Source organism: Diceros bicornis, chromosome 5 (genome assembly GCF_020826845.1).
Source record: "Diceros bicornis minor isolate mBicDic1 chromosome 5, mDicBic1.mat.cur, whole genome shotgun sequence".
NCBI classification, from domain to species: Eukaryota; Metazoa; Chordata; class Mammalia; order Perissodactyla; family Rhinocerotidae; genus Diceros; species Diceros bicornis.
This window is the reverse complement of record NC_080744.1, coordinates 66,532,759-66,556,282: the sequence shown is the minus strand read 5'-3', so window position 1 is coordinate 66,556,282 and position 23,524 is coordinate 66,532,759. Positions and strand designations below refer to the sequence as shown.

At 54.7% G+C, this 23,524-nt stretch overlaps 1 protein-coding gene across 1 annotated transcript in view; it reads left to right on the top strand.

The window, feature by feature from the left end:
• The window catches only part of HCN4 (hyperpolarization activated cyclic nucleotide gated potassium channel 4), a 41,207-nt gene extending 18,172 nt beyond the window's left edge, over positions 1–23,035 (top strand). The window contains exons 2-8 of the mRNA XM_058542030.1: positions 6,739–7,162; positions 15,681–15,842; positions 17,973–18,191; positions 20,220–20,366; positions 20,475–20,715; positions 21,038–21,202; positions 21,315–23,035. Of these exons, the coding sequence (XP_058398013.1) occupies positions 6,739–7,162; positions 15,681–15,842; positions 17,973–18,191; positions 20,220–20,366; positions 20,475–20,715; positions 21,038–21,202; positions 21,315–22,771 (2,815 nt within the window). The 3' untranslated portion in view covers positions 22,772–23,035. The remainder of the gene's footprint in view (positions 1–6,738; positions 7,163–15,680; positions 15,843–17,972; positions 18,192–20,219; positions 20,367–20,474; positions 20,716–21,037; positions 21,203–21,314) is intronic.
• Positions 23,036–23,524: the final 489 nt, after the last annotated feature.

The following is a 23,524-nucleotide window of genomic DNA, read 5'->3' as shown; positions in this document are numbered from 1 at the left end:
ACATGGTCCAGAGTGTGCTGTTGGAATGGATGACTGAAGTGGAGTCATTAGAGTCAGGGCTTTAAGCCACTGATAGGCTGGGTGATGTTATGGAGTAGAAGTCACCCAGGATGATGGCAGGATTTGGAGTGGAACGGAAGATTGTGAACCAGGTGCCAGCATCCCTGAGGGTGGCAGATGGATGCTGGAAAGATGGCCAGAAAATGACAGGATGCTCAAAGGATCTTGTAGACATTCCTACCACAGGCAGGGAGTGGCATCAGCATGGAGCGGGCGGATGCTGACCCCACCCTGACCCTGAGGTATGTGGGGTTTGGGAGAGTGACATCTTTAGAACACAACTAAGGTTCACTTAAGGGAAGAGGTGGAGGGGTCAGAGAGTGAAGAAGTGGAGGATGAAGGTGCTGTGGAGGAGAGCACAGGAGAGAGGTTTGGGAGGGAGAGGAGGAGAAGGAGAAGGCACAGAGTTTGGGAGAGAAAATATTACTAGCTGGATTTATATTTCTGTAGAGTGGTTAGAAGAGGGACTCTGGAGTCAGGTTGCTTGGGTTTAAATTCTTTATCCACTATATAGAGCAAATTTCTCAACTGTTTTTGCCTCAGTCTCCTCATTCGTAAAATGGGCACAATCAATATCTACCTCATAGAGTTTTTATGAAGATTAAATGAGATTAAATGTTGACTGCTATCCTCCTCCAGTCTCAGCATCTTCATTATCACCTTGGGCAGTTATCTGGGCTGGGCCTGGACCAAGGGATAAGTCAGGAGCGGAGGGGAAATCTCCCAGCTCCCGTCCCTATCTCAGACACAAAAATGCCTGGATTCTTGGGTTCTGCGATTTGCTGGGGGGCTGGAAGGAGAGTTAGGTGGCACGTGACGAAAGGGGCAGGATGTGACAACATAGACACACAGCACGGTTAGGCAAAGTTCATGGAGGAGGAGGAGGAGGCAGTTGAACTGGGCCTTGGATGAGGGAAAGGATTTCAAAAGATAGGGGTTCAGGAGGCGGGGTGGTCCTCAGGAGGAGGAACCGGGATGTAGATGGAGATGGGGCCGTGGGTCCAGTGTCCAGATAGCTACTGTGAAGGAAGCAGGAAGAAGAAGAGGGAAGAGGGGTAGCTGGGGATGCCGGACCAAGGAGCTTGAACTTTCTTCTGCAGTCGTCAGGGTTCCATCAAAAGGGCTCAAGCAAGGGGTGACATAATCATAGTGTTTGGAAAGATAATACAGATATCATGCGAGTTAGAGGGAAAGAGAGTGGAGGCTGGAGACCAGGTAAGCAACAGGGGCGAGGGTCTGGGTGAGGAGCAGTGAGGAACTGATCTAGGACAGAGCAGTCAGGGACAGATTCAGAAACGATTGTAGAAGACCCTAGACAAGACGCCGTCACTGCCTGGGGAGCCTGCAGGGGCAGGTGGGAGGAAAGAGAAAGCAGCTAAGGATGGCTTTGAGGTTTGAGCCCAGGTGATTGAGATGCTGACTGTGCCATTCAGCTTTAAGAAGAAAGATGCTGAGTTCAGCCTTGGACTTGGGTGTAGGAGCCAGCAGGCCCTCCAGGTGGCAGGTGGGAATGCAGGTCTGGTGTCTGAGTGGGAGCAATTTCACAGAGGGAGGGGGTAAAATATGAGGTCCTGGGTGTGCCACTCACCTGGGAGAAAGCATGGGGGCCCTTGCCTGCAGTCAGCACTGCAGGAACACAGGCATGTCCGGGATGAGGCCCCTGCCCTCCAGGAGCCCCAGTGTCGAGGAGATCCAAAACCAGGCTCAGGCTAGGCTGAGGCTCGATCCATGAGAGGTTGGAGAGGCCCAGAAGAGGTAGCACTTCAGATGAATCTTGGAGGATGGAAAATATTTTAATGGGCAAAAAAAGACGTTCTCTTTCTGCCAGCTAACAGAAATCCCAGTGGATATCGTTTGTCTCAAAATGTATGCAAGTGGGTGTGCAAGAAAGTCTGCATGTGTGAAGATGGATGTGTGTACAAGGACAGAAAGTAACAGGAGTGCATAGATGAGAGTGTGTGTACAAAAATGTATTCATGGCTGTGTGAGCACATTCCCATATGTGTGCATTGTTCAGGTGTGTCCACGTGTATATGTGTACATGTGTATGTGTGTGCACGTGGGTGTGTGAGCCTGTGTGCTCAAAGGCAAGCATGGGCATGTGTGGACGAGAGGAGGCTGAAGGAGGCCGTCCCTGTTCTGGGACTTTCACTTCTCTGCCCCCATTTTATCACCTTTCACATCCTCTTCAGCCTCCAGGCAAGGAGAGGCCCTTGGTCTGGTCCTTGAGTCTGAGTTCAGGGTTGGGAGCCTCCTATCTTCTCTTCCCTCAGCTCCTTTGAGGCCATAACCTTCTCCTCAGACCAAACCATGAAATGTCCAAGGTGTCAGTGTAAAATGTCTGTTTGGCTTTTTGCTGGCCCCCATTCCTTCTGTGCATGGGACCCGCTCCCCCAGAACTGATCTGTAGGCCACGTCCTCCTGCTGAGAGGCCACCTGCCTGCCTGGAAAGACCTGTTGGTCTAGGTAGTAAGTAAGGTCCAGGATTGAGGGAGGACAGGCCTGGGGTCCTGGGGCTGAACCTGGGGCATGGCCTCCCATGTCCAGGTGGTGTCTTGCTGGCCAGGACTTCCTCTCAGCTGAGAGGACACTGGGATGGGGAAGGTCATCTTGCTTTGGAGAGAACAAGGCCTCTAATTCAGGCGTGTGCCAACTCCAGCATGTCTGAGTCTGGCTGTCCATTACTTCCCTGCCAGAGCCTGCCACCTGCCACCATGGATGCATACCCTGGATTGTGGCATTTAGTCATGAGTGATTCTGGGGGTAATGGGGTGCTAGGGGAGCATGGGGCATCCAGCTTGAGACTTTGGAAATGTTCTTGTTCCCTCCTCTGTGGACCTTAGTTTTCCCTTTTACAGGATGGGTGCAACTGTGCCCGATTGACTGCTGATGACCAGGGTGCTTTTAATGCTTGAAAAGTGCTACGTCCCCCATCCCGGAAGTGCCTCAGAAGACCACAGCATCAGGAGGATGGGTCCCCTCGAAACCTCTTTGCAACTCTGTCTTCTCTTTTCTTGTCTCTGGGGCAGGGGCTGCACCTCCTGTGGTAGGCTACCTCCCCAGTGTGATGCAGAGGTGCTGGGAGTGCTTGTCCACCTCCCTGCATCCCACTGAGGTGCCTAAAATCCTAAGAGGTCGGGCTCTGGAGTCCCACAGACCTCTCTAATCTCGGGTATGCTCCTTACCAGCTGTGTGGTCTTGGGCAGATACTTCTCTCTGACCCTCAGTGTCCTCATCTGTAAAATGCAGATGACAGCAGCCACCTTAGTACTGGTGTGAGGGTTAGATGAAGTAATGCATGGAAAGCGCAAAGTAAGTGGTTGATACATGTGAAGTGTTTTGGGGTCTTTATGAATAAAGGCTTTCCAGTCACCAAGGACCCCCCAGTGAAAATGCCCAGGGACATTAAGTAATCACTTGAGATGCTTCTGATCACTAGAATTGGGGGAGAGAGGGGCCAGGGAGCTGAGGATGCAGTGGAGAGGCGTTTGCCAACTTCCCCTGGCTGGACCAGCAGAATGGCGCTGGCAGGCGCACCGGGAGCTGTCCGTGGTGCTGAACATCATTTTTTTGCTCTCGCCCTGCCGTGCTTTCAGAAATCGGTGCAACTATCTGGCAAAGAGTAAGGAGGGGTAGTCTACAAGGCCAAGGGCAGCTCCTAAAGCCCGACTCCTCTCACTTCCTCCAGGAGCACTTTCTGGCCTCACCCTTCCGGGCCACCAGGAGCCCACCTTTTCAGATACCTGGGCTGCTACCTGAGATGGTTTCTTAAATCATTGCCCAACTTGTCTTCAGTCTAAGCCTTGTCCTCTGGCTGGGCCATAGGCTCCCTGAGGTCAGGGCATCTGTCTGCCGAGGTACATAGGTTCTGTGGGCTGATTGTTCTGGGAATATTGTGGCCCCTGACTTCCACCACTGGCTTTCCTGGAACCATTATAAGTTCCCTTCCACCCCCACCCCTAGTAGATGCTTTGCTTTGGCTCTTCTCTGGAAGATTTCATCTTCCTCCCTCACCTCTTTCCTGTGCATTTGTTAACATGAATTACTTATTTATTCATTTAATAATATAGCAAGGCATAGGTAAGAGCATTTTACAAATATCAATCTATTTCATTCTTATAACAATTCTGCTAGTTAGATACTGTTATGATCTTCACTGAGCAGATGAGGAAACTGAGGCATGGAGAGATTAAGTGACTTACTAGTAATTGATGGAACCAGGAATTGAACCCAAGTTGGCTGGCTCCAAGAGCCTGTGCTTCTTTCTCCCCACCATATTATGCTGCCTTTTGAGTAGCTCTGTGATGCTCCAGGATAATGGTTTATGGGAAGAAGTGCTCCAATATTCTGACCCCAGCCCAAATCAGGCACCAGAAGTATCCCTTAGCATCTGGAAACTCATGATTGAAACAATTAGTCAGAATGCAAGGAAATGGATGTTTTTGCCTCATGTAATTTGGTTTTATGAAGACCACTAAATGCAAACATTTTCCTGTTAATTATTGTCTCAAATTTGGTCTGTAATTGAGGGAACTAGAGCTGGGAAGAGTGTAGAAATCCGCTGGAGTGGCAGCCTTGCCCAAGTCAGCATTCCTAGCCGCCTTGCACCCACTCTGTTAATTTTAGAAACTCCTCCAGCCTGGGCGTATTATTAGCCTTGTGCAGAGAGGGCCACAGGGCCCTCAGTTGCCTCTGTATGCCACAGTTTTGTTTTGTTTTATTTTTCCCAAGAGATTAAATGAAAAGGAATGATGGCCATGTGTATATAGGGGTGTTTGCATGCTGTGTGTGTGAATGGGGATACCTGTGTGTGGCATCTAATGAGTGTCTGCAGCTGTCTTTGAATGATATGCATGGGGCTGGGTAGAGAGTGTACACAGCTCAAGTGCACCCCATAGAAGCTGAAACCATTCTCCTGGGACCTATGAGTCGTTAGCAGGCTGTGCTGTGTTCTGTGTGGTCGGTGTGAAGGCTATGGTGGGTTCTCAGGTCTTAGATTGGGTTCTCCCCATGGTATAGGGGGATTGGGACTGGAGAAGGGGTGGTTGGCTGTGGGGCTGGGGAGGAGCTGAAGTTGACCTCTTGGCACCAGCCTTAGAATGAGAAGCCTTATCCCCATGAGGCTCTGACTTAAGGTCCTGTCTTGAGGCCCTGAAGGGCTTGCCTTTCAAAGAAGCTGCTGGAAGCTGCCTTTCCAGAAGCCACCCTCCCCTGAGCTGTGTGATGTGGGACAGCTGTCTCGCCCACCTTCAGCGAAGCAGCCTCTGCCCTCTCCTTGACTCATAGCACCATTTTGAGTCTGACAAAGAAAACAGTTTGCTGTGAAATAATTTTTTTCCCAAACCTGGAATTCTTCAGGCAGGGGCACTTTGGTTTTGCAGTGGGACCCTCTGAAGACTCAAGGAGAGCTTGTCTTTTTGTCTCCCATTCCCTTCCTCCTGGCTTCCCTGCAGTAGAGAACTAAAGATGGCTGAAAGGTTATTTCTCTTGGGAGAAGACATGCTTATTTCTTCCTGACTTAATACCTTTATCTGTCATTGTGTAACTGTCTAAATTAATGGCAGAGGGAAACAGCTTTGCATTGCAGGTTTTTGGTCTTGAGGCCAGTCCTGGGGTGGCTGGTACTTGGGCAGGGTCCCTGGGAATGATTGGTCATTCCTTCTGGACATAGGATCTGTGCCTACCTGTGCTGTCTGCACATTCCAGAGGGGCTCCTGCTGGGCCAGGTGGGAGACCTGTGAGTTAGCTTTTACTTACTCACGTTGCTTAACCTCTCAGAGGCTTCACCCTGAGGTCCCTCCTCACCTCCCTCAGGAAGAACTTGCAGTTGCTTTGAGGCTTTAGGAGAAATGATGCTGGAGCCCCCACGGGTCTCACTCTATTGCATTGGGTGGTACCTCACTGGTGCCTGAAATCCCTTAATTAACACTTCCTGCATTTGAAGATATCACTGCCCTTCCCCACCCCCGGGTTAGAATGCAAACCTCTGGGGGAGAGAGATGGTCAGACGTTTTCTTACTAGTGGGGAGAGACTAAAGGGGGACCCCAGAGAGCCAGTGTGGATGAGGGCCAGATCAGAATTATAGGACTCAGTGTTGAGGCTCCAATCCTCATTGTACAGTGGGGAAACTGATTCCCAGAGCAGGGAGGGCACCTGCCTGATGTAACACAGCATGTCAGTGACAGAGCTGGGGCTGGCTCCCGGACCTCCTGCCTCCCAGGCACCTGCTGTGTGTCTGGACCTCCCTTGCTCTCTGGTCACGGTCTGCCTGCCAGCCTGTCTCAGGCCACAGCTGACCCTCAGGGAGGATGGAGCAGCCTGGCCTGAACCTGGGGTGGTGTGGGGGGAACTAAAACAGCCTCTCACTCCTCTCTGGATGTCTTTGTTTGGTTTACTTTTCAGCCTGACTCACACTGAGGCATGGGGGTGGGAGTAGGAGGCTTGTCATTGGGGAGCTCAGCGAGGGGCAGGCAGAAGGTATCCTTAGTGAAGGAAGAGCCTCTTTCTGTGCCCATCTCCATATCTTGCCCTGGTACCCATGTGCCTATCTCCCTCAGTGTCTCAGAACCTCCCAAGACTTCTCTCTCCCATGTTTGCTCTCCCTCAGGGCTTTCACTCTTAGTCTGTAACTCTTTCTCTCTCTCCTGCCGGCAATCAACCCCTGTGTCTCTGAGCAGATTTTACTGGGACTTGACCATGCTGCTGCTGATGGTGGGAAACCTGATCATCATTCCTGTGGGCATCACTTTCTTCAAGGATGAGAACACCACACCCTGGATCGTCTTCAATGTGGTGTCAGACACATTCTTCCTCATCGACTTGGTCCTCAACTTCCGCACAGGAATCGTGGTGGAGGACAACACGGAGATAATTCTGGACCCACAACGGATTAAGATGAAGTACCTCAAAAGCTGGTTCGTGGTGGATTTCATCTCCTCCATCCCCGTGGACTACATCTTCCTCATTGTGGAGACGCGCATCGACTCGGAGGTCTACAAGACTGCCCGGGCCCTGCGTATCGTCCGCTTCACCAAGATCCTCAGCCTTCTGCGCCTCTTGCGTCTCTCCCGCCTCATTCGATATATTCACCAGTGGGAAGAGGTGAGTGGTCAGACCCAAACCTATCAGGGGAAGGGGTATCTTCCTCCCAGGGGGAGTGAGGGGCCAGCAGGTAATCTCAGATAGTTGGATGTGAGCTGTCAGATTGCAGCAGGCACACCTGCTCCAAAAGGACAAATGTTAGTAATTTCTTGATTTCTTATCATGTGCTAGATACTGTGCAAATCACTTTACAGGCAGTACCCTGTTTAAGTGTCTAACAACCATAGAGGGTATCGTATAGGTACTTATAGCTACTCATTTTTTGCATGAAGAAACTGAAAGACAGAAAGATTAAGGGATTTATACAAGGTCACAGAATTGGTAATTGATCAACCTGGACTCCAGAGTCCACTGTTAACCACTGCACTATGTTGTAGGGGTTGCAAACTCAGAAGCCTTTAGGGGCCAGGCAGGGAATGTGAATGGGTGAAAGGGGCCAGTTGGAGGGGAGTGGGGAGTGTGGTGGACTGGGGAAAACTGGAGAACACATCTTCCGTCTGTATCAGGCAGCCTCTACTCAGCTCTAGCCACTTGTTGCCAAGTGGGAATGGGCCCAATGTTGCTAGATCTACAGATTTATCATGAGAAGCAGAAATCTGGATTTTTTTGCACATTTTGTTGGCAACTATCTTAGGTTGGGTTCTTTTGGAGCAGACTCTGAGATGAGGATTTGCATGAAAGTGATATTTTGGGAGGAAGTGTTTCCTGGTAAGGGACTGGGGAAGAGGGACAGGGAAAGGAAGGAAGCCAAACAAGGGTGACACCAAGCAGAGTGCCAGGGGGAGCTCTGGGGACAGTGTACACCACACCTTGGAGTTATCCCAATCAGGGCAAAGGAGTTGGAATTTCTTTATCCCCTTACCTGTCACTCACTGGCTCAGGGCACTTCCAGCCTTCAGCGCCAGCAAACAAAGCGGTTTCCAGCAGCCTGGGGCAGTTCTCGGACAGAGAGTCGCAGGTGCTGGCTGTAGGGAGTGAGAGCCCTGGGGAGCCTGGAGTTGCGTGCATACAAACCGTAAAGGGATCACAGAAACTAAATAAAAAATTGTGAAAGAACTGGGTGGGCCAACACTCTTCTGGACAAACCTAACTCATCCACGGCTGAATGCAGTCATCTGTGAGAGGAAGAGAGGATGACTGGGGTTTGAAAAACAGCAGGTGACCTTGCCAGTGCTTCTGTTTGTGTCTGCCACCACACAAGTTACACCTTTTGGTGGCAGCAGCAGGCGGGCCTGAAGGTACTGAGTTGGGGGAGACGCACTCTGTGAGACTGCTCACCCTGGGGTCCGGAGCAGGCTGTAGCCTGGGAGAGCTTCTGCAGAGGTGCGTTTCCGGCCTTGGGTCCCTGCTGGTCTCCTGGTCTGCAGGACCTCTGCTTGACTGGACGGAAGTTCGCACCTCACGCTCAGCGGCAACCTGGGCCCTGGGCAACTGCAGAAGGCTGATGGTCGGGGCACTGGCAGATTGAGGTCAGAGGTGTCACGAACACCTGTGCTGCAGAGGCGCCTACACCAGCCTGGCAGAATTGCTCCATGCAGAAATTCTCTTTGGCTTGGAAAATCTGCCTTATTCCTGCTGACAGAGGAGGGGCAATGACTTGTCCAAGGTCACACAGCTGAGGTGGTGCAGTACCTGGTTGGCACTCTTGGCTCCCAGCGGTGTGGCAGTCCCTTCCTGGCGGAGTGGAGTGCTGGTGGGCTTTAGAATGATGCATGTGAGACCTGAATTAAAATCCTGGCTCTGCACTGGCTAACTGTGACCTTGGTGCCACCTTGCCTCTCTGAGCCTCAGTCTCTTATCTACAAAGTGGGTATAAGCAGTACATTCCTCACTGGATTGTTGTGAGGATTAGATGAGATGATGTTTGTAAAACCCTTAGCATGAAGCCTGTTGCAGAGAACCATTTAATAAATGCCCCTCCCCCCATCATCCTAGTCCCCCCTACACTTCTACAGGATGTTTCCTTTTCTCAAGTACTTTTTACCCATGATTTCATTGGTTCCTCACTCCCAGCTGGCAGGGTAAACAGGGCAGGATTTATTATCCCCATTTGTCAGGTGAGGAAACTCAGGATCAGCAGGGTCAGCTGCCCCAGTGGTGAGGTTTTTGATGAGGCCCCCTGACTCCTGGTCCCACGCACTTCCCACTTTCTCAGGTAGCCTGAAGGGAGGTGACTGGTTCTGTTATGTTCCCTCCGTTGGGGATGGCTCCCAGATGAGCTCGGGAAGGCAGGCAGCAGAGCGGGTTGCGGTGTGGGGTGAGGAGTTCTGTATGACAGTTGGGTTTGAGGGGCCTGTGGGACATCTAGGTGCAGAGAGATGTTGGCATGTGGATCTGAGCTCAGGGCTGAGAGGGGACAGTGCCTGTGGGGGTGGGGATGGTGGTGGCCGGGGCCTCTCTGAGTGGCTGCAGAGGAAGGATGGAGGCATATTCCTTGGTTTCTGTCCTAAGTAGAAATGCAGGACCATGTTGGCTCCCTCAGTCCCCAAGGAACCCCCAACCTTCTGTTCATCTTGTACTTATAGCTAGACTGTCATTAGAAGCAGAGAAGTAGCTGCTTTTACCCTTCTCTGGCCTTGGTTCATGTCTCCAGGCCTCAGCCCCCTGAGGGCCAGCCTTGCTCCCTCCTTATGCCTGGGCCCTGGGGGCCATGGTATTTGGGGGAGTTGACAGAGTTGCCAGTGGCTGGGCAGGGTGGACCCTGGGATAAGAGCTAAGCGGTTCTTTTACTCTCCTTGCACCGGACATCCTGGGACCTCAGGCCAGGGCCTCTGTCCCCACTGCCCCTCTAGGCTGGCTACCGTCTGGGCTATCCAGAACTGGTCAGGCAGGCTCTGGCCCTGGCCTTTCCCTGGGGTAGACAGAGGCCCCAGGAGACCTCAGGGCAGGGCTCTGCCCAATCTTGTGGGCGGAAGGGAGATCCCAGGAGACCAGATGGATGACTCCCCACCCCCTCCACACAAGCCCTTATCTTCCTACCAGCTGGGGAGGAAATTGCTTTGAGCTGGTTTCTGCTCAGCACGCCACCCACCCAAGGGCTCCCACTGGACCCCTGGGATTGGATTGAGGTTTCCCAGCTGGCCCCAGGAACCCTGTCTCCAGATCCTTAATGGCCTGCCCCAGGATGGGGCTTCTCCTCGCCTCAGCTTGGCCTGGAGGCAGCAGCAGGGAGACCCTTTGAGGCCCCAGGTCTACATGAGACCTGAGGAGGGAAGCATTTAGTAGAGAAAACCCTGCCCTATCTCCTCCTCCAACTCCCTATGTGAATCTCTTTCCTTCTTTGTCCCTCAGTTTCCCTGACTGTCAGGCATGCTCTGATATTCGTGGAGACAGGTGGTAGTAGCAGATGTTGGGAGTCAGAGTAGGTGGAGTGGTCTCAGCAGGTGTAGGCCGCCATCTCAGAGGACTCCAGCCTCTGCCTCCATCCTGGGCGATTTAGGTCAGCATCCTCCCTCCCGAGCATCTCCCAGCCAAGCCTCTTTCCTCCCTCTGAGGTGCGAGCTTGTTATAGGCACGGAGGCTATTGTTAGAAACTGTGGTCGCCCCCCTTCGGATGTTCCCTTGCAGGGCCCAGCACCCCAGTGACCCATCCCAGAAGGCTCTTCTTTCCCATGGCAGTCTGGAGCGGCGGGAGGAGGGCTGGAGGCAGGAGGCCAGGCCGGGGTGGCTGTGCAGCCCCAATCAGCCTGCTCTCCTTGTGGGCCCCGAATTCTCCATCTCCCTCAGAATCAGGGGTTTGGGACGACACATAGGAGTCGTCCTAGGGGGCAAGGGCTGGCCCTTTCTATGGGCCCCAGAAAGGGACCCAGCATGACCCTCAGTTCAGCCACCTCCAGGCTGTGCCCAGGTCACACGTGCACCAGCCACTCTTTCGGGCCTGAATTTGCTGTCCTCAATGCGGCCGCTTGTTCCTGAGACAAAGGGAGAAGTTTGTTCTTCCCTGAGGAGAAAACGAGTCCCCAGGAGGGAACTCAGGCAGGCCCTGAGAAGAGGCCTTGACAGAAACTCCAGTTTCTGGTCTATCCCCAGGACTGAGAATCATCTCTTTATTTGAGAGCTGGCGAAGAGAGGGAAGGAAAGGAACCAATACGCACTGAGCACCTCCTGTGTGCCAGCTGTGGACATCATCTCTCCTGATCCCCAAGACAGCTTGGGAGCTGGCAGTTAGGGACCCATTACACAGCTGAGGAAACTGAGGCTCAGAGCGGAGAAGGCAATGCCCAAGGTGGAAGACATGTCCTCTGAGATTGCACTGTGGGCCAGAACCTGCAGAAGGGAGTGGCAGTGGAGCTTCCCCTGAGTGCCACGTGGGGCACAGAGAGCGAGCTGCCCAGGCCACCTGCCCAGCGAGCCTTGCAGGGGCCTGGAAATGAAGCTACGCAACCCCACAGTCAGAACCAGCATCATAAGAGGGGGTTTTAATGAGGTGTAAAGAGCAAGACAAATATTTGCACAGTGCAGCTGACTTGCAGGTGGCCTGTGGCCCCAGCCCACAGCGGGGACACACGAGTGTTTAGCAACCTCTCCCAGCAACATCCAGCCTTGTTCTCAGCAACCAAGCCTGGGTGCCGTAGAGTGTTGGTGGTGGGGTGAATGTCCTCGCCATCTGGGATACCCTCCTAGCTGAATGGACACACCCACGCCACCAACTCTTCACAGGAAGCTCAGACTTTGCTGTGTTGGTGGCTCTGGCTTTGCAGTGTCTGAGAAGCATCCATAATACCCTGCCCCACCACCAAAAACTCCCACCATCCCACCCCTCCCCACCACCCTCTGCACCTCCACTGGCCACCCCAGCATCTGCATCCTTCAGCCCAATACCAGACACCACCACAACCACGTGCTCTCTGTAGGACACATGAGTCTGTGCCCACCTGCAGGAAAAGGCACCTTTTTTCTTCCCACAGAGGCAAAGGCAGGTTCGCTGTGGGCTGTGCCTGCCCAGAGTGGGGCCCTTTACAAATGCCACTATATACACTCGTGGCAGCTCTGATCCCCATCACTGTCATTGTCACCTTCACCCTTGTCACTAAGCACTTCTCAGCTCCTGAGACCCTACCACGTGCTCTGCCATATTTGTTGCTGAGATCACAATAAAGGCAAAATTAGACAAGGACTCGATCTTGGAAGAAAATTAGTTACCAAGAAAAGAAAAACAGGTGATACGAGAAGAAAAGAAGACATTCCATAAAACTGTGTCAACCTTGATACTTCTGTCTTTAAGACCCAGAGTGGTTCATAGAAAAAAGCAGTTATGGTGGGCTGTGGCAGTCTGGGACAGCCTCTGAAAATGGTCCGAGGCTTCCTTTAGCTCCGATACAGTATCCAGCTTGGGCTGTTATAACAAATACCACAGAATGGGGGCCTTAAACAACAAACATTTATTTCTCACAGTTCTGGAGGCTAGAAAGATGAGATCAGGGTGCCAGCATGGTTGGGTTCTGGTGAGGGCCCACTTGGAGATGTAGGTGGCCGCCTTCTTTCTGTGTCCTCATAGGGCAGATAGAGATCATCTCTCTCACGACTCTTCTTATAAGGGCACTAATCCTATTCATGGGGGCTCCACCCTCATGACCTAATCACCTCCCAAAGGCCCCACCTCTTACTACCATCACATTGGGTAATAGGGCTTCAACATTAGGGCTTCAACATATGAATTTGAGGAGACATAAATATAGCAGCTGGGAAATGAAGGAACTTAATAATAATGACCCCACCCATGTATATGTTCAGGGCCCAGAGCACTTTCTTAACAGCTTAATTTCTCTAGCAACCCTGAGAAGTGGGGAGCAGATGTCCAGCTCGTCTTAGTTGAGGGGAGGCTGAGGTGTGGTGGGAGGTGAAGGTAGGTGCCGGGGATTGTCATCTCTGACACTAGGTGGTCCCATGTCACTCACCCTTGCCGTCCCCCAGAGTAGGGGAGCTGGTGGCATCCTGGTCAACCAAGACTTTGAAAGGTTAGTGACTCGCCCAAGGTTGTAGAGCTGTTGTGTTCACCTAAGTGCTAGAAAGGGAGAAGTGGGATCTTCCCTCAGAGCCACTGCTGGGACCCTGGTACACAGGAGCTGCTGTGGGATCATGGGGAGAGGCTGGGGGAGCCTCCTGGGCTTAGGATCCAGGCCCTGGGGCACGGCCAGCAGTGAAGGGACAGCTACAGGCAACAGTGTCATGCTGGGGCGTGCTCTGCATCCCACACACAGGCCCCAGTCCCAGACTGCCCTGCTTGTTCTCTAGTGCCCACCGCTCCTTATACTGAGACATGTCAGCTTAGGCGGGAACGGGCATGCTGACAGCCCCGGGGCAGGTTTTTGGGCCCCACTGGGGCTAGGCTGCAGGGCCCACAGCTCTGTCTACAGCATTGCACAGTGTTTATGGAGGCGAGGGACCTGGGAGTCCTGCTTGGCCCTGGGTCAAGCTTGCTGTGTGAATCTGGCCACATCACTTGGCCACTTTGGGTTTGAGTAGTTTTATCTGCAAAACAGGACTACTGAAAACCACCCTTCCCTCACTGGGCCAATCTAATAATCTGCAGGCAGCCCTGAGTTCAAATCTGCCTCTTCCACTACCACCATGACCTTGGGCAAGTCTCTTGACTTCTCTGAGCTTTGGTGTACAGTGGATTAACAATATCTTCAGCAGAAGATTGTTGTGAGTTTAAATGAGATGAAGACTGTGGGGCCACGTACTCAAACTCAGGTGTGGTGTTATTGTCCGTCTGTCACCGGGGCCATGGGGAGTGATGGGACAAGCTGGAGCTGCCATCTTCCAGGAACCTTTCCAAGGTCTGTTTCATCCTTAATACCCCATAGCCTTTCATCCGGATCATCCGGAGTCATGCTACTCAGGGGGGCCACAGGTAGGCGAGATCCTGGGGCGATGGACAAGTAGTATTCATCTTCAGTTTTTCAAAACCTAGACCCAGGCTCAGCCCACATTCCAGAGGTGAAACTGAAGTCACTAGTATCAGAATATCCTGGGGCCGCCCCGTGGCTTGGCGGTTAAGTGCATGCGCTCCGCTGCTGGCAGCCCAGGTTCGGATCCCGGGCGCCCACCGACGCACCGCTTCTCCGGCCATGCTGGGGCCGCGTCCCACATACAGCAACTAGAAGGATGGGCAGCTATGATATAAAACTATCTACTGGGGCTTGGGGGGAAAATAAATAAATAAATAAATAAATAAAACTATAAAAAAAAAAAAAAGAATATCCTGCCACCAGCTACAGGGCTGACCACTAGACAGGGGATTGAAATATCTAGGTCTATTTCTTTGGGCCTCAGTTTCCCCATCTGAAATGGGTTTAAACTAGGTCTCAGTGGCATTTGACCAGTCTGGGCCCAAAGCCCCTCTCCAGGAAGGATGCTCTGCCTGGGAATAGTGTGGAGGGGCCAGAACTAGGAGTGGGGCACCCCCCAGAATTTCGCAGCCCAGAGGGAAGGCCAGAACTTCCAGAGACCTTCCTCTATGCTTCCTTCTATCTCTGTGTCCCCTCACTGCCCTGTCACCATGATGATCCTTGCCGAAACTGGACCAAACAGCCACTCTGGGAGGAGGGAGGGGGAGCAGGGATGCTAGGATGTGCCCACCCTTGGCCCTGCCCAGCCACACTTCATCCTCTCACTGGGAACCACAGGAGTAGAGATGGACGGGTGGCAGTGGGCTGGGGTTGAGGGTACTGTACTTTATTAAACTGTACAGGAGAGCATTACTATGAATACATATTAACTAATCATAGAGATTAATTATTAACAACTTATCAATTAGTAATGGTTTTCAATTTATTGAACATTTCTATACCCAGTACTAAGCACTTTCTATGTATAATTTAATCCTTTTGACAGCCCACTCAAGTAAGAATTTTTATTGCCATTTTCCAGATTAAGAAACGTCATTAGAGAGACTCAGGGATTTTCTCAAGGTCACACAGCTAGGAATTGGGTGGGAAGTGGGCCTGGGATCAAGGTCTATGTCAACTTGGAGGCTGTGTGTCCGTGCTGTTCTCCCTGCAGTTCCGTGGCTGCCTTAGGCAGAGCCCACTGCCCCTGGGTGCATCCTGCGAGTCTAGTAATAGACTGGGGGAAACATGGTGCCCCTGGCCTGGCCATAGACTGTGGTCCCCTGAGGAGCTGCAGGCTGACTGGCTCTTCTCTCCATTGGCTTCCCCGCCTGGGCAAGCTGATGAAGTGGCTTCTCTGCCCACTTCGGGGCTATATAGGGTTCCAGGTGCCCTCCTTTCACGTGTGTGGTCTGGACGGCTGGGCTTCCCGTGGGAGGTCCCCCACATCTGCACGGATCCCAGGAGGCATCGTCTGGGGCCCTACAGCCTGCAGTCTGCTTCTTCCAGAGCCTGGCCTGACGCCTTCCCACCCTAGCCACAGCCTGGACCTGCACCGAGCTGGGCGCTCTGCCAACTATGAACAGACCGGTGGCCACAGCGGCAGCAGAGTCTGGCTGGGAGAGGGCCGTCCCAGCTCCCGGCCCTCCACCTATCCGGGCTAATTTCTTCACCTCTGCCCGCAGATCTTCCACATGACCTACGACCTGGCCAGCGCCGTGGTGCGCATAGTGAACCTCATCGGCATGATGCTCCTGCTCTGCCACTGGGACGGCTGCCTGCAGTTCCTGGTGCCCATGCTGCAGGACTTCCCCGACGACTGCTGGGTGTCCATCAACAACATGGTGGTGAGCACCAGCCTGGCCCTCCCTCTGGTCATGGGGAGGGGTGATGAGGCAAGCGTGGGCAGAGCAGGCCCACAACCTGGAACCCCAGCATGTAGGACCCTGAGGTGCCAGCCCGGTGCCTGGGGGCACATGGCTCTACCCGATACAGGTCTGTCACAGAGCTCTTGGCTGTACGCTGCTACCTCTGCCTTCTCACAGCCTCCACTGCAGTTGGGAGCCTTGATATTTGGCCCTGATTTCATCCAGGGAGACTCAGATCTGGGCTCCCTCCCGTTATATCAGGTGCGGCAACGCCGCCGGGCTGGTGGCTCCTGCCCCCATAACTCTGCTCCCCAGAGGGAAACCAACCCTTAAAGCCAAGCCCGAGAAAAGAGAAACCTGTGAAGGCACTGTTTGCAGCTTGCATAGACTCCTGGCTCACACGGCTAGGCACTTTCTGCTCCAGCAGCAGAGCTGGGCTGTCCCGCTACGCCCCACCCCCAACTACCCCCCATCCACTACCCCATATACACACACATTCTGTTCACAGGTGGGGTCCTGAGCCAGGAGGGCAGGCCACATGGAGCCTGATCCCCTCCTTTCCCTACCCTTCCAAGCCTGTGGGTGGGCGGGAGAAGTTGGAATTGGAGACATGGAAGCCAAAGGGCAGAGTCCCCCAGCCCCCTGTGGACAGGGTAGGCTTCTGGTGGGGTGAAGGACCCCCTGGACTTGTGAGCCTTGCTCTGGTCTGGCAAACCCCTGCCTCCCTCATTCTCGCTTCCAGTCAGTTTGGTTTGGTCTGAAGACAAATCCCTAGGGCCCCGGGGGGGGGAGGAAAACCGGCTTTGAAAGAGGTGAAAGAGATCCTGAGGCATCTGTCAGCATCAAACAGGCCTTTACAAAACAGCCTTTTTGATGAGCTGCGTGTAAATGAATCGGCCATATGGATTGAATTTCCCGGTCCTGGAGGCTCAGCGGGAAGGCCAGAAGCCCTGACTGGAGGCAGCTGGGGGCCACCCGTGTTCCACAGGCGAGGAGCCCGGCCCCCTCCACCCCTGGAGATCAGCCCTGCGGACCTCCCACCTGGTCTGGACTGAGAGCCACCAGCCTAGCTCAGCTCTGTCCCGGACGTCTGAGTGACCTTGAACATGGCACCCAGCTCCTGTGCTTTCCTTTAGGTGTTTGGAGCAACCTGGAAGCGTGAAAGTGCCTGGGGCTCTGGACAGGGGTGCTGTGGGTCTTGTGCTAGGGTGGGTTTCTGCACTGTTGCTAACGTATCCACCACATGAGCAGAGAGGCACTGGGCTTCATCTGGCGGCCCCCTTATTACCTCTGTGTGAGGGTGACAGGCCCACACATGCACTAAATGAGAAGATGGCCCTTCTGAGCCCAATGTTCCCACACGGAGGCTTCCTTGAGACACTGACTGGCTTTGGAGACAAAAATAGCCAGGAGCTTGGCTCCCTTTCTCCTTCCTCCTGCCCCCAAGCATTGTGTGTTCCAGACAGCCCACCTTCCGGAGGGAGGATGACTAGTGGCTGCTTCCCTATGGATGCCAGTGGGGTTCACACTCGAGGCCATTAGCTCGGCAGCACTTTAACTTTTGCTCACCCAGAATGAGGACAGTGTTTTTGGCTCTGTCTGCCAGAGCTTGTCCCCCTAGGGGAAGCATATCTGGTTTTATAATTGAGGTCAGTGGGGAAATGGGCTTCACTTGGCAGTAGTTTGGAGGGGGTATGGAGCTATTTCAGCAAGCAAAGGACAGCAGGGTGGCTCAGCCTGGAGCCTCTGCTGCTCAGGAGGCTCCCGGCTGCCCCATGGGGTCTGAGAGGTCAGACGGGGCTAGGCAGGCTCCCATCCCTTTGCTGAGGCTTCTGGTCTGATCCCTGCCCCCCATCACAAGAGAAAGCCATAAGGTGGGGATTCCCTCAGTCACCAAGGGTTGTCAGGGCGGCCTCCCTGCCCCTCGCCCAAGGCTTTAGGCCAACAGCAAGGTTGGGAGCCCTGGACTCAGCCACCGGGAAAGAGTTAGGTTGAGGGGTGAGAGGTGGCGGGGACTTTTCTAGGTGCTAATGAGAAGGGCCCGCCCTCTCACTGGTCCGAGCCCATTCACCCCCGCATCTGTCTGTCCACCTGTGCGTCTGTCCACAGAACAACTCCTGGGGGAAGCAGTACTCCTACGCCCTCTTCAAGGCCATGAGCCACATGCTGTGCATTGGGTATGGCCGGCAGGCACCCGTGGGCATGTCGGACGTCTGGCTCACCATGCTCAGCATGATCGTGGGCGCCACCTGCTACGCCATGTTCATCGGCCACGCCACCGCCCTCATCCAGTCCCTGGACTCTTCCCGGCGCCAGTACCAGGAAAAGGTAGGGCAGAGAGCGATGGTCCACCCTGGGCTGTCTCAGGAGAACCTGCCCACTGGTCCTTCCCATAGGCCCCCCCCCCGTGTCCAGCCCTGTGATCAGGACTCCCTGTGTGGGAGACAGAGGAGGAGGAGGGGACTCCTCCTAGATGAGAACTACTTCAGCTCCCTGGCCTTAAACTTGTAAATGTCTTTTTATCTGGCCCCACCTTTCCTCCTGCTGGGGTTGAGGGCCCATCTCTCCTGACTGAGGACCCCTCTCCCTCCTGCTGGCCCTGTGCCCACCAGGAGCCCTTCCAGCCTCCAGCCTCCCCCTCTCTGCGGGCCTCCCCATCAGCGCTGAAACTTGCTCAGTCTCTCCATTCTTAAAAACGCCTGTCCCTCCACCATCATCCGGTGTTGGCTGCTATCTTTCTGTTATCTGTCTCTTTTTCATGGACAAATTCCTAAAACAAGCAAACCAGAACCCCACATTGTTTATGGTTGCTGAATCCACTTTCTTATCTCAGCCCACTAAATCTAAGTTCACCAGTGCCCTCTGTGTTGCTAAAGCCAGTAGGTCCTTTTGGGTCCTCATCTTGCTCGGCTCTCAGCGGCATTTGACAGTTACACTCCCTTCTTGGCTTCACACTTGGTTTCCATGACCGCACAGTCGGTTTCCCTCCTCCCTCTCTGGCCAGTCCTTCTGGCTCTCCTTGGCTGGCTTGTCTTCTCAGTCATCACACGTTGGGGCCCTGGCGCCTTGGGCCAGGCCCCCTGCTCTTCTCCCCCTCCTGTCTTCCTAGTGCTCCAGCTTCACTGCCCCTACCCCAGGCTCTCTGTGCACCTCTGTGCAGTGGGGCCCCAATCATATAATCAGCCACACCTCTCTCCTCAGCTCCAGACTGTCTGTTTGGTGCCTCCTGGACACCTCAACCTCATCATGTCCAAAATGAGAATAGTCTTCCGCCACTCCACTCCAAACCTCCACTCTTGCCCATCTCATTAGTGGATACAGTAGCACAGATGCCCAGGCCAGAAACTGGGAGGCACTCTTAAGGTCCATCTGTCATTAATGCCTACCTCAGAGCATCATCTCCCTTCCCTTCATCCCCGCCTGGGTCACTGTGGCTAGAAGAACGTTAGGAAATATCATCCTCCAGCCCTCAGCTGCCCCTTGGCATCTCTCTGCAGCAGCACTATGTCCTTACCTCTTTGGAGCGCTAATATATGAGAATAGGCTCCCCTATTCTGATTGTTCCTGAGAGATAGAGACTTCTCTTACATCCCAGTGTGGGAAAAATCTCACATTCTCACTCTCCACCCACAATCCAGGGACGGCAGGAGTAGGGCCCACCACTCACTCCCAGGGTGGGCAGGGGCATTTCTTGCTTGGTTGAGCCCTGGGCACTTAGGTTCACAGATCTCTTGTCCCCAAACTTCTATTTAAGGTCGCTGTTCTCCTGGGCTCCTCCCCTGGGCTGGAGTGCCTCTTCCACAAAATAACTTGGTCTCAGCTGGGCCACGTTTGGATACAGGCCATATGATGGGTCAGGCATCCTGGCTTCAGCCTCCAATCCTTCTAACCCGTTGCAGCCCATTCTGCTGCCTATGCTAATTTGCTACTGCTGGTAGGAAACAGCTCCTTCCAGAGTTGGTAAGCCTCTCTGGTTCATAGTGTAATGCAGAAAAGACCGATATTCAGAGGAAGCTTGATCGACCTCCTAGTCATTTGGCCTCCTGTATCTGGGCTTAGACAATTCCTATTGTCTCCCAGCCATCTCCATAGCACTGAACACAGTGAAGACCAGACACTCTGATGGGGGCCCTCCTCCACACCAAGCAGCTGGGAGTCAAGGCTATTGTTTGGAGCACAATGTGACCACACCCACACCGAGGACCTTAGTCTCGAGGGGCTAAGCTTGGCCAAGAAGGCCCACAGGGTTGGTGCTGGCTCTGGTCACTAGCAGGGCTGAGGCCGGGAGGTGCCAGCTGGGGCAATGGGGCTGGCTGGCTCGGAAGTGATGCCCTCTCCTTCTTTCCTGGGACTCAGTACAAGCAGGTGGAGCAGTACATGTCCTTCCATAAGCTCCCGCCTGACACCCGGCAGCGCATCCATGACTATTACGAGCACCGCTACCAGGGCAAGATGTTCGACGAGGAGAGCATCCTGGGCGAGCTGAGCGAGCCGCTGCGGGAGGTGAGCTCACTGATGGCCAGGTGGGGGAAGGGAGCAGCCCTTCCTGCCGTGTGGCTCCCTTCACCTCCTTCTTCCCCTCTTTCCCAATCCACCCCATCTGGGGAGCAGGAAATCATCAACTTTAACTGCCGGAAGCTAGTGGCCTCCATGCCGCTGTTTGCCAACGCAGACCCCAACTTTGTGACATCCATGCTGACCAAGCTGCGCTTCGAGGTCTTCCAGCCAGGGGACTACATCATCCGCGAAGGCACCATCGGCAAGAAGATGTACTTCATCCAGCACGGTGTGGTCAGTGTGCTCACCAAGGGCAACAAGGAGACCAAGCTGGCGGATGGCTCCTATTTTGGAGGTGAGGCAGCCAAGGGGCTCTCGGGGACAGGGGAGTGGGCTGGAGAGACACCAAGGATGGTAGGCATTGCAGGCCCTTTGTGGCCACTGCCTGGAGGTGGGTGTCTGTGAGCCAGTATAGGGGTATGGTCCCAAAGATGGGAAAGACAGTTCAGCACCCATTTGGTAGTGGTGGGGTGGCATCCATCGTGGTCACAGCCTGGGGGTGGGACCTTGTGAACCTGTCAAGCTTCTATACAGGCAGTGGGGACCCAGGTCAGAGTAAGGCAGGAGGCCCTTTGGAGTCTGATGGAAGCCTACCCTGACTCCTGCTGTCCTGGCAGAGATCTGCCTGCTGACGCGGGGCCGGCGCACAGCCAGCGTGAGGGCCGACACCTACTGCCGCCTCTACTCGCTGAGCGTGGACAACTTCAACGAGGTGCTGGAGGAATACCCCATGATGCGGCGGGCCTTCGAGACCGTGGCGCTGGACCGCCTGGACCGCATCGGTGAGGGAGCTGGGTGGGAGGGCAGGAGGGAGTGTTCCCTGCCCCACAAGCTGGGGCAGGCTCCCTGTCTGCCCCTTCTGGCCTGAGCATCTCCTCCTGTTCTGTGGCCTAGGCAAGAAGAACTCCATCCTCCTCCACAAAGTCCAGCACGACCTCAACTCAGGCGTCTTCAACTACCAGGAGAACGAGATCATCCAGCAGATTGTGCAGCATGACCGCGAGATGGCCCACTGTGCGCACCGTGTCCAGGCTGCCGCCTCTGCCACCCCGACCCCCACGCCTGTCATCTGGACCCCGCTGATCCAGGCACCACTGCAGGCTGCTGCTGCCACCACCTCCGTGGCCATAGCCCTCACCCACCACCCACGCCTGCCCGCGGCCATCTTCCGCCCTCCTCCGGGCCCGGGGCTGGGCAGCCTCGGGGCTGGGCAGACACCGAGGCACCTGAAGCGGCTGCAGTCCCTGATCCCTTCTGCACTGGGCTCCGCCTCGCCTGCCAGCAGTCCGTCCCAGGTGGACACACCGTCTTCCTCCTCCTTCCACATCCAACAGCTGGCTGGATTCTCCGCACCTGCCGGACTGAGCCCCCTCCTGCCCTCCTCCAGCTCTTCCCCACCGCCTGGGGTCTGCGGCCCCTCGCCGGCTCCCACACCATCTGCTGCAGCTGCCGCCACCACAGCCGGGTTTGGCCACTTCCACAAGGCGCTGGGTGGCTCCCTGTCCTCGTCCGACTCTCCGCTGCTCACCCCACTGCAGCCGGGCGCCCGCTCCCCACAGGCTAACCAGCCGCCACCCCCTCTGCCGGGGGCCCGGGGAGGTCTGGGACTCCTGGAGCACTTCCTGCCACCCCCACCCTCATCCAGGTCCCCGTCATCCAGCCCGGGGCAGCTGGGCCAGCCTCCGGGGGAGTTGTCTCCAGGTCTGGCTGCTGGCCCACCAAGTACGCCAGAGACACCCCCACGGCAGCCTGAGCGGCAGCCCTTTGTGGCAGGGGCCTCTGGGGGGGCTTCTCCTGTAGCCTTTACCCCCCGAGGAGGTCCCAGCCCCCCTGGCCACAGTCCAGGGCCCCCAAGAACTTTCCCAAGTGCCCCCCCCCGGGCCTCTGGCTCCCATGGTTCCCTGCTCCTGCCACCGGCATCCAGTCCCCCACCACCCCAGGTGCCCCAGCGCCGGGGCACGCCACCCCTCACCCCAGGCCGCCTCACCCAGGACCTCAAGCTCATCTCAGCCTCTCAGCCGGCCCTACCCCAGGACGGGGCGCAGACTCTCCGCAGAGCCTCTCCACACTCCTCTGGGGAGTCCGTGGCTGCCTTCCCGCTCTTCCCCAGAGCTGGGGGCGGGAGCGGGGGCAGCGGGGGCCTCGGTCCCCCCGGGAGGCCCTATGGTGCTGTCGCTGGCCAGCACGTCACTCTGCCTCGGAAGACATCCTCAGGTTCTTTGCCACCCCCTCTTTCTTTGTTTGGGGCAAGAGCCGCCTCTTCTGGGGGACCCCCTCTGACTGCTGCCCCCCAGAGGGAACCTGGGGCCAGGTCTGAGCCAGTGCGCTCCAAACTGCCATCCAATCTATGAGCTGGGGCCCCTCCCTCTCCTCTCTGCTTTTTTCTCCCTTCTTTCTTCCTTCAGGTTTAACTGTGATTAGGAGATATACCAATAACAATAATAATTATCATTAAAAAAAACTCACACCAGAAAAACAAAAGACAGCAGAAAATAACCAGGTATTCTTAGAGCTATAGATTTTTGGTCACTTGCTTTTATAGACTATTTTAATACTCAGCACTAGAGGGAGGGAGGGGAAAGGGGAGCAGGCAGGGCCCAAACGCAAAAGCCAGAGGAAGGCAGGTGGGGTCTCTGGGGCTGGGCAGGGGTGGGGGCGACCCATGTTTAGGGTTCCTAGAGCAGACCTGTCATTGTATTCTTTTTAGGGCAACAGCCACCGCCAGCCCCTTAGCTGTGAACTTGGAGCCCCACTCTGCTGGGGGTCGTCTTGTTCCCCCAGGAAGGGGCCGCCCTTGGCTGGGTTCCTGGAGAGCCTCAGTTGCTTGGGTCCGTGGGACAGAACAGGGCCAGGGCCCTGAGAGTCTTGCATTTTTTCTACTGTAAACTTAGCGAGATATGTATATGAATATGTATATGTATATGTATGTAAGATGTGTATATGTATAGCTATGTAGCGCTCTGCAGAGCCATGTAGATAGCCACTCATCTGTGTGACCACGTGTGTGCAATCTAGTTTAACCCCATGTCGCCAGACACCCAGGTCACTTTACATCCAGCAGCCCACCTTGGCCCGCAGGCTGGCGCTGCGGGGTCTGGGGGAAG